At 35.9% G+C, this 11,430-nt stretch overlaps 1 protein-coding gene across 1 annotated transcript in view; it reads right to left on the bottom strand.

Moving 5' to 3' along the window:
• IQUB (IQ motif and ubiquitin domain containing) overlaps positions 1–10,837 on the bottom strand; it is a 47,366-nt gene extending 36,529 nt beyond the window's left edge. The window contains exons 1-5 of the mRNA XM_029924113.1: positions 10,411–10,837; positions 7,694–7,828; positions 4,592–4,753; positions 4,329–4,501; positions 3,611–3,766 (exon numbers count right to left, since the gene is read on the bottom strand). Coding sequence (XP_029779973.1) covers positions 3,611–3,766; positions 4,329–4,501; positions 4,592–4,753; positions 7,694–7,828; positions 10,411–10,837 — 1,053 coding nt within the window. The remainder of the gene's footprint in view (positions 1–3,610; positions 3,767–4,328; positions 4,502–4,591; positions 4,754–7,693; positions 7,829–10,410) is intronic.
• Between the last annotated feature and the right edge of the window lie 593 nt (positions 10,838–11,430).

The raw sequence follows: 11,430 nt of genomic DNA, 5'->3' as shown, positions 1-11,430 counted from the left end.
GAACGGAGGAGGGAGAGAGAGTTGGGGAGAGAGAGGGATGCAGAACTTGAGAGACTATTGAATGCTGAGAATGAACTGAGGGTTGGGGGGGAGGGGGGAGGGGGGAAGACAGGTGGTGGTGATGGTGGAGGGCACTTGAGGGGAAGAGCACTGGGTGTTGTATGGAAAACAATTTGACAATAAAATATTATGAAAAAAATTAAAAAATAAAATAAAGCTACTGCTGAGTAAAACTAATTAAACAGAAAAAAAAAACAAAAGATATAGAGAAACTAAGTCCTGAAACAGGCCATTTGTTTTGAATTCTATTGTCATAAAGCATCTTTTCCACTAAATGTGTATTCTAATGAAAAATTGCTTAACAAACACATTGTAACCCTAAATCACCATCATTATAAAAACAATGAATAAACATGAATGTATGTTTATTTGGTGCCAGAAAAAAAAAAAAAAGAGAATCAAATGAAAATTTTGAGATTTTAATAGAATGAAAACCTATCGAACAGTCTCAAAAACAGATCTGAATGGGCAATAATAATAAAAATAATAAATGTGATGATACATCACTAGAAGTTATCCAACCTAAGGAGGTGGGAAAAAAATAAGGTAAATGAACAGAGACATTTAGGATACCATCAAGCAAACAAGCATACACAAGAAATACAGCAGCTCTTTAGACTGAAAGGAAATGACACGAGATACTAATTTCAGCCCAAATGAAGAAACAAACAGCACCAGAAAAGGTAATTAGATACGTAAATATCAAGGGCAATGTATCTTCTTTTCTATAATTAGCTTTTTTTATTGTTTTATTTATTTTTGATACAGAGAGATAGAGCATGAGAGGGGGAGGGGCAGAGAGAGAAGGAGACACAGAACCGGAAGCAAGCTCCATGCTCTGAGCTAGCTGTCTGCACAGAGCCCGACGCAGGGCTCGAACCCACGAACATGAGATCTGACCTGAGCCGAAGCCGGAGGCTTAACCGACTGAGCCACCCAGGCGCCCCACAATTAGCTTTTTTAAAAAAAATATTTGTTTATTTTTGAGACAGGGTGAGGGAGACAGAACACAAGCAGAGGAGGGGCAGAGACAGAGGGAGAAACAGAATCCGAAGCAGGCTCCAGGCTCTGAGCTGTCAGCACAGAACCTAATGTGGGGCTCGAACCCACAAACCACAAGATCATGACCTGAGCCAAAATCGGATGCTTAACTGACTGCACCACCCAGGCACCCAATGGTTAACTTATTTAAAAGACAACTACATAAAACAGTAATTATAAAAGGAGTTTTAGAACTTAAAATATACAAAGAGTGTATAAATTTGTATGACAGTGATAGCACAAAGGAGAAGGGATGAAATTTAAGTTCTATTAGAGGAAAATTTGTGTATTTTATTGGATTTTAGTTAGTATTAATGCCAAGTATATTGTTATAAACTGAGAAGTATATTGTAATCCCTAGATTACACTAGAACAACCACTTAGGAAATAACTCGAAAAATTAGTTTAAAAAAAAAATAAAAATAAAGAAGAAAACCCAGTTAAAAATGGCAAAGGATCTGAATATACATTTCAAAGAATACAAACAAGTTGCTAACAGGTACATAAAAAGATATTCAATATCATTAGCCATCAGAATGCAGATCAAAACCAAATGAGCCCTCCCTTCACACTTATTAGAATAGCTATAATGAAAAGGACAGACAATTACAAGTGTTGATGAGGATGCGAAGATATTAGAATCCTCGTATACTGATAGGGGAACATAAAATGGTTCAGCTGCTTTGGAAAATAGTCTGACAGTTCCTTAAAATGGTTAAACATATACTCACCATATGATCCAGGAATTATACTCCTAAGACATATATCCAAGAGAAATGAAAACATATGTCCACATAAAAATTAGTACACAAATGTTTGTGGTAGCTTTATTACTAAGAGACAATAAGTGGAAACGGCCCAAATGTCCATCAACCAGTAAATAAAATACAGTATATACACTGGCATAGATACAATAGGTATATCCAGTTGAGTACATATAATGGAGTATTATTCGGCAGTATAAAAGAATGAAGTATTGATGACTGTCACAACATGGATGAGCCATGAAAACATTATGCTAAGTTTAAAAATAGCCAATCACAAAATACTGCATATTGTAGGATACCCTGTATATGAAATATGCACAATAGGCATATCAGTCGCGGCAAAAAGTAGATCAGTGGTTTCCTAAGGCAGAAAAGATTGAAAGGAAATAGGGATTGACAGCTATTAGGTCCAGGATTTTTTTTCCAAGATGATGAAAATGTACTAAAATTGATTGTGGTAACAGTTGTATAATTCTACTTATATAGTAAAAATCATTGATTGTATATTTTTTAAAGTATATATTACCCTAAAAATAAAGGTTTTAAATTTTAAAAAAGCATTAAAAGGGTACATTAGAAAATATCTATTTAACATAAAAGAAGACAGTAAAAGAAAAAGAAAGACATATACAGAAAACAAATAGCAAATGGCTGATATAATCCAACCTTATCAATAAGTACATTAAATATAAATGTATTAAACACTCCAATTGCAAGGTAGAGATTATCAGACTAGATATAAAGACAAGATCCAATTACATGCTGTCTACAAGAGATATACTCCAGATTCAGACTCAAATAGGTTCAAAGTAAAAGGATAGAAAAAGACCATGCAAACAATAACTTAAAATATTTGAAGTGGCAACCTTATCAATATCAGAGAAAACAGACTTTAGTATGCTCTTGGTTTCAATTACTCTGGAAAAATCCCTAGGTGATTCTACTATCCCAGACATTAAGGCCAAGCGACAGAGAAGTTAGGTTAAGGGACAGAGGTAGACAAAACTAACAATGGCCAAGGGTAACACACAAAACCCTTGGGAATCCCTAAGGGAAAGGGAGGGATTAGGAGCATTGAGAATTCTGGTTCCTTTAACCAGGGGAGAGTGGGGATAACAACTGCTTTTAATACCCGTGAAATATGATTCACACTGATAAAAATTCTCTCCTTGACCAAACTCTAATCAGGCAGTTTATCAACTAGGCCTCAACTTTTGGGCTTCTGTGTTCATCTCTGCATTGTTCAATTTTAACAGAATCCTGGGAAGTCAGTTTAGCCAGAATCCCCACCCTCAGTATGTGATCGTCCTCAATATTTGCTCGGGTTCCTCATCCTCCTCCAACCTGCCAGATGGTGCCTAGTCACTCTGGCCTGGCTTCAGCAAAAATCCCAGCAGAGTGGTTTAGCCAGCATCTCCCATTCCCCTCTCATGTTTTCATAGTAATTGCCCATCCATTGACTCCTACTCTACTCCTTGGCTATAAATTCCCAGTTTTCCTTGCCTTTGGAGTTGAGCGCAATCTCTCTTCCCTACTACAAAACTCCATTGGAGTAGCCCCTTTTGAATAAGGTCTGCCTTACCATCTTTAATATGTGTTATGAATAATTTTTCCTTTAACAGCCCTCATGTAGGTTTTCTTCGTCAGCTAGTGTGGCACAGAGAAACACAGGCAAATACACACAGAACAGCTGGCTCATTTACTTCATTTTTAGCATTCACTCATAATAAAAGTTATCTTACCGCCTGTAATCTTTGAGCATGGTATTCTGCTGCCGAAAAATATTTTCCTGGTGTTACCAGTTTGTCAGTCATATTTGATACATACACCCCAATTTTAGTCATCTGTGTGGATGTTGTATTTGTAGTTTGCTGGAGCTTTTTTCTCTGAAAAACTGTCTAAAATAAAAACATAAAAATCCAGATACCCACTATATACACATATAAATGAGTAAAGAGCATACTTTCCTATCTGGTTAGTAAATTTTCTGTTACTAATTGCTATATAAGTCCTTGGAAGATGTTAATTTTTTAAGTTTTTATTTAAATTCTAGTTAAGACACAATGTAATACTAGTTCCAGGTGTACAGTATAGTTATTCAACGCTTCCAAACAACACCCAGTGGTCATCACAAGTATACTCCTAATCCCCATTACCTATTCAACCCATCCCCCCACCCACTTCCCTCTGATCACCATCAGTTTGTTATCTATAGTTAAGAGTGTTTTTTGGTTTGCCCTCTCTCTTTCTTTTCCCCTTCACCTGTTTGTTTCTTAAATTCCACATATGAAATCATATAGTATTTATCTTTTCTCTGACACACTTATTTCACTTACCATAATACCCTCCACCTTCATCCACGTCATGGCAGATGGGGAAGATTTTAACTTTAGAGAGGCATACAGAACATTTGTTGATTCTGCAGTTCCAAAAATCTACATTGAAAAATAAAAATATTACCTGTGTATCCCTACAAAATACATAGTCTTTTTCGGGAATTTTTTTAGGTACAGTTTGTGTTCCAGCATTGTGATATTCTATTCCTGTTATTCTATGTCTGAATCCACCAAGAAATGGTTTGTGAAAGTCAGATTTTATAATCTCAACAGCTACATCCTGGTACTGAGCAATACCTGAGGAGGGAAAAACCAAGACTGAATGAAAGTTCACCTACAAAGGGGCTCTAATAAAACACTTTATCTAAAAGACATCATATAACTGACCAGTTTGTACTCTGACAGTTATGATGCGGGAGGCATCCTCTAATCCATCTATTCTTTTGATTGGAAATAGGTCTGGATCTGTAGAAAAGATTTCCACCAGTACAATATCCTGTGGCTTAACTCCATGTTGTAGTAGGGTCTCATTGTTTTTAAGGATCATTCCTAAAAATGATATGAAATTATAAGAAGTGTATGACAAAGAAATAACTATACGTATTCATTTTTAAGGGGACGGAAAACATCAAAGATAATTCTATGGACACATATAGTTTAATTACTGAATAGACTATGGATGACGTCCACCCCTTACTGTAATGTTAGTACAGAAAACTCCACAATGGGAAGAGTTAAGAAGCAAGAATTCAGCATTATAAGTAAAGCTGTAACTCTCATAGGATTTCTCATCAAAAATACAAATATATAATAAGCATGCAGCATGCAATTCTATAGATACTTAAAAATAAAAACATATTCTATGAGTAAAATAATATTCTAAACATTGATTCTCTAAAAAAAAATCAGTGTGTGTAAGCACAAGACATATCTATTTAAGGAAAATTTTGATTATTTTAATACCCACTCTTCTCTCCAAGACAGAAAAGCATATATCAGAGTTCCAAAGAATTCTTCCCTGTTTCTATAATCAAGAACTCATATAAATAAATTCATGAAAAAGTGAGTTAAGTCTCAGCTTTTTGCTGGAAAAAATGTATATGACTTTATTCTTATGGTATTATATCTTTTTTACTCTTGTCCCTCTTCATTGGTTTATTCTATATAGACTCCAATTTTATTTCTCTATTTTAAGGAATAAAAAAATATGTGTAATGTTATTGGCTGCTGTTTTGATAGAATCTATATGATTCTTCCAATGCACAGTTATCCTAAATTACAATTAGGAATTTGAAAATGGCAAAGGTTTTGTTACATTAATTCTTAGAAATATATCAGACACCACCCGTCTATTTTAGCTATGTTTAAGAAAGTATAAAGATCCTTGAGTTTCAATTTCACACCCCCACATTCTTAACTTAGAAAATTAACATGACTGTTATATAGGCTCTGTAACAGGTTGAATAATGGCCCCAGAAGGTATCCCCGTCCTAATCTCCAGAACCTATGAATATTACCTCATATGGCAAAGATGACTGTACATCTTATTAAGTTAAAATTTTTAACTAATATCTTTATCTAAGTAGGCCCTAAATGTAATCACAAATGCCTTTATAGAGGAAGGGAGATTTGACTATAGAGAAGATGATAAGACAGAATCAGAGAGATTTGAAGATGTTCTACTGCTTGCTTTAACGATGGAGGAAGGGCCCGCGAGCCAATGAATGCAAGGTATACAACTGTAGAAGCAGGAAAAGACAGGGGAGCAGACTGTCCCCAGAACCTCCAGAGGGAGAACAGCCCTGCCTGTATCGTGGCTTCATCTGAGTGAAACTGATCTAGGATTTCTGGCCTCCAAAGCAATAAGAGAAATCATGTGTTGCTTTAAGTTACTACGCTTGTGGTTGTTATGACAGCTATCAGAAACTAATATAGATTCCCAGAGCCCTCTTCATTTCTCTAGTTTATATAGTAGGTTTAGTCCCACCAAATTTGAACTCCAACTAGAAGAAAGCACCTGTCTTAAAGTGGGTGGTTGACATAGAATCAAGCTCTTTTACTATCATGGCTAACATAAACCTGTTATCCAGTGATGCTTACACTTACACTTACACATAAAGAAGAAAGGTCATGAAATGCAAAGAACAAAGAGAGTCTCAGGTATCACTAGCTAGCTACTCCAGTCTCAAAGAGCTCTCTCTTCTGCAGTTTTGAATTTCACCTTATAGACAATGCCAAGCAATTTCCAATTCCTTTTTGGAGTCATACCTATATTTATGTTCAGACTCTGCCAATCATTAACGGTATGAATTTGTGCAAGATTCCCAAGCTTTTGTTTCCTTATTTCAAAAAAAAAGTTAATTAATAATACCTACATCAAAGTGTTGTTGTGTGGGTTGAATGATAATGTGTTAACACAGGCAAAACATTTTATAGGATTAGCACACAGTACGTATCCATAAATTAACTATCATGATTGTTATTACTAATAAGCTTTAATTTCAGTGTTGTTTCCCTAACCACGCTTTAATAATAAGTTGCTTGAATACATGAACATCTTAGTATTATAGCACATTCATTATAATAGTTTTCTAAAAATAATTTTGAAATTGAACTGATTATTTTCTCTGATTTGACAATGAGGAACTTAATAGGTATGGCTTACTCCTTTTTAGTGTTTAGGGTTTTCCCCACAAAAAATGTTCTTATTTCTCTGGAAACTTTTTTGTAGCATCTTTATAAGTTTGTACCAAAGCTTTTAAAATGAAGATATTAGGATCTGTGCAGATATATTCTATCGAAACATTTATTTAGCTATTATGGTCTTGCTAATTGTATCCCATTTACAAAGATTAAATCCTCTCATGACACAAAGCTACTATAAAGTGGGCTGTCCAAAATTGCCCACAAAATATAAATATGTGGAATGTGAATTCACCTTACTGTATAAAGACTGATAAATAAATGATTTTTAGTCCTCTTCTTATGCTCATCCTTCTCTACTTCTTTCAACCTCACGGCCTCCGACTCACCACACAGAATCTACTTCCAGCCACTCTAAACTTCTTACCACTTCCCTGAAGTTCTAGGTTTTCTCAGCTCTTTGGGACTTAGCACACGTATTGTCACTTTTACTAAATGAAGCTCTCTGCAGTCTCTCAGTTTCCTTCCTCTCTGTTCTCAGAGCTTTCTGAGCATGTCTCCATTAAAACATTTGCCCATTTTGTGCTAACTATTGCGTATATCATCTTTCTGACTAGTCTGTAGACAACCTGAGAACAAAGTTTTGTTTCATGTTTCTCTATATCTTCAGTTCTTAGCAAAGTATTTAGAGCAAATATGCACTCAGTAAAAATGAGCTGAATGATCACAATATAATGTTCAAATCGTAGATATCAAGATATTTCATTTAACAAATTAAAGATCTTGGTTACTTGACATGTTAAAACTAAAGAAGTCTTGTTAAGTTTTATTAGCTTCCAAGCTTACCTGAATATCTTATCTGCAGTATATTAGATGGGATGCTTAATAGGTAAGAAAAATGATCCTTGAGGTACTTTACAATGGAGTCTATTTTAAAAGGCATTATAATTTCCTGGCCCACAGGAAAAAGTATGACTTTTACTGTAGATAAAAAGAGAAAAGAAAGAATCCTAGTCAAAAGCAAGGGTCAGCAACCTACAGTCCATAAGCAGATAGAAAATTATGGAACAATTTTTAATCACACAGAATGCAGGTTGCTTCTCCCCCACTGCATCTCCATGATAAGAATTACTTTTCAAATTCTATGAGCAGGGACATTCAGTTTTGGTTTTAAAAATTAATTCACAATCTCAAGAATTAGCGTCAGTAGTCAATACCTGCTCCCCCGACGTTAGCCTAAAGTTCGTATCTTTTTTCTATACTCTGCTATGAGGACTAAGCATTTTCAGGCCTACCTCTTTGTCTTTGCTCAGAATACCACAAGAAATAAGAAATGAAGCCAAACTGCTCTTAAAGATTCCCAATATCTCATGTTATACTGGTATTAATTGGTACTAATTTGTTATTATGTTATTCAGGTATAAACATAGGAACATCTCAGAAACTCAGGCATTTTGAGTACTGAGTATTGGAAGGGGAAGACCTAAGACCTAGAGGGTGTCCCTGAACTTATGAATGTGCATACTTTAATTACACACTGATAGCATCATTAGTAAATCAGTGTACATTCATGAAGTTAAGAAAATTCAATAAAAAAAAATTTCAAAGTAAAAGGTATCTAATACTAAGTCCATTCCTCTTCCCATAATTTTTTAAATGCTTCTTTATTTTGAGAGAGAGAGAGAGAGAGAGCAAGTGAGCAGAGGAAGTACAGACAGAGGGAGAATCACAAGCAGACTCCACACTGTCAGTGCAGAGCCCTTTGCGGGGTTTGAACTCACAAACCATGAGATCATGACCTGAGCCGAAAGCAAGAGTTGGGTGCCTAACTGACTGGGCCACCCAGGTGCCCCATTCATCTTTCCATAATTGATTTATGTCTATATTGCCAAAATGCAACGCAGAAAGTCACTGATCATTACAAATATCTAGAATAACTGTACACAAATCTATTTTTCACAAAAATGGACATTATATGGCTCACTATACATTTTATAAAATAGGTAATCAAGACACATGTTGATAAAGAAAAACTTATTATAAAATGATTATCTGTTCACAAATTATAGGAGGGAAACATAGTATTTAAAAGCTGATAATAATGGGGTAAACCTTCTTCTTTTACATCTATAAACTTTAAATTACAACAGAGAAGACATAATAAGTAAGGTCGAGGGTAGACTGCACACTGTAGGCCAGTAAGTTTTGTATATTCCTAGATGCCTGACACATGACAGTTTTCATACAGCTAAATGAGACATTTATGAATAATCTTAAAATGAAATTTAACTAGGCATTGTTGATGCTAAGGTTGAGATTGTTTTTCACAGCCATCAACAAAGAAAACACTTCCACAGACATTAAATTATCAGAAGGCTATTTTCGTTGTTTTATAGATTCAAAATCCTATGGTTAATAATTTAAAATTTTTCATAGCAGTGACTTCCTAAGCTTTGAGAAGGAGAGTTATGTGAAGGAATTTGTGACCTCAGGAAGCACAGGACCAAGACAATTTTATCTTAATCACCATGTGTTAAAAGCTACAGTATCAGGAAATCACAGAAATATCAAAATATAGAGCCCAGAGGCACCTGGCTAGTTCAGCTGGTAGGGTATGCGACTCTTGATTTCAGGGTTATGAGTTCGAGACCCAAGTTGGATGTAGAGATTGCAAACAAATGGAGCCTAAATTTTTGGTGAATAATGAAACTGAAGGATAACAGCTTCAGTCACGTGTAATTGGGCTTGATTATTTTCTTCTCCTTCCTCCTCCTTATTCTCTACTTGTATGGACACACCACCCAAGGGTAAACTGCCCCACTGGATTCAAAAGCTACATTTTACCAGCCAAACGAAGCTGCTGTTGTTAAATGATAGCCATGTTCTCCACCCTATGGATGAACAATTCCAAAACTTACAGGCAAGAGAGAGGAGGGCCAATCTGTGAATCACCCAACTAGGATGGTTCTACGTGCAGCCCCCTTCTTGCTACTCCACTGTGGCTTTTCACTAACAATGTAGTAGTAACTCCTACATGCCATCAGCATTATGCCTTTAAAATTAACCTATAATGCAAGACAATAACAGTTCTTCTGAAGCTAAACATAAAGTTAACACTAAGCAGAAGTATAGAAATATGTAAAAGTAATAAGATGTGAGGAATGAGCACTAGAGTAGAACTAGGAAATCTGAGTCAAATTCCAACTCTTTCTTGCCTGCTATGAACAGTTAATTCCAAAGAGGCATGTCAAAGAATTACAGTTCTACTCAAGACTCGGTCCCTAAACATTTTAAAAATCTACTCTACTTGGGAAAAACAGATAAATATCAACATAAAATTTAATAGTGTTCATCTCTTTTGGGAAAATAGTATCCTGCAGAATAGAGAAGCTTCACACATAATTAAGGATCCAACGGTAGTAGCTAAAGAAATCTGGTGGCTAAGGGAAAGGGAGAGGGAAAGTATAGTAATAGCAAATCTAAAACTAATCTTAAGCAAATTTTAAAGAGTAAACATTCTTCAAAATGAGGTAAAGAAATACCCTATCTTCCCTAGGTAATACCTGTTGCTAAGGCATCTTTCATTGATGTTTTCAGAGATTCCTTTATGGCTTGTACTCTACTCAGAAATGTCAGGGATCCAACGCTTGAATCCCGTTTGCCCGACAGCATTGCATTATCATATTCGGTTACACAGTGCTTTGCGGAATGTCTTGGAGAATATGAAACACGTTTGGGCTGCATAACCTCTTCCATGGGTTGTCCTTCCTCGTTTGGTTCCAGGCTTGATAAGCTCCCGCTACGTTCCTCCTCCACATGTGTGTCATGGTCCTCACCGGACGGTTCTACTTCAGATTCATTATCTCGAGTTTGGTCTGACTCCGGACGCTCTGCTGAGAGAACTGGAATGGTGGTACTCCTGAAAGTATCATCGTCTTCTGATGTGTTGACAATTTTCTGAGCACCGGATTCTTCTTCCTGATCAGACATTTTCCTGAACCAAGAAACATAAATACATTTATCACACATAAAAATCTCTATACCAAATATCAAATTCATTGCAGGTAAACATAGTGCAATGTTGCTCATGAGTTTTTAAAAATACTGATGATTTTAGTAATGGCATCAGGTAAAAAACATTGGTGAATTTTTAATAAAAACACCACAGAAAGTAAAAGTTACACCAAAAGAGGACGTCAAAGCACAATAAATTCGAGAGAAATCCACTGTCAAGAATATATTTAAAAATATTTTAAAATATCTTGTCACCTCTTCCTTAGGCAATGAACAATGCCTGTGAAAGGACTAATTTGAATACTTTTTCTTCTAAACACAGCCGAACACAGGTTTTATGTTTCTGCGATTACAATTGATTAGGAGCTCCACGGAATCTGCCGGCCCAGGCCCCACAGCAACCGGACCCTAGACAGTACACAGTCTTCATAGTAGCTTTGCTCTCCCCAAGTGTAGCAGAGGTCTCCAATGCCCTCTGTTCCCCAGAACAAACAGATAGACAAACAACTGTGAGTGGACCTCGGAGCTGACTAGGGCTTGAGCTATAGCAACCAAGAGCTTTGGCCTGG

This window comes from Suricata suricatta, chromosome 2, assembly GCF_006229205.1.
Source record: "Suricata suricatta isolate VVHF042 chromosome 2, meerkat_22Aug2017_6uvM2_HiC, whole genome shotgun sequence".
Classification (NCBI taxonomy): domain Eukaryota; kingdom Metazoa; phylum Chordata; class Mammalia; order Carnivora; family Herpestidae; genus Suricata; species Suricata suricatta.
Note: the sequence above shows the minus strand (reverse complement) of the source record. Positions and strands in the feature narration are given on the sequence as shown.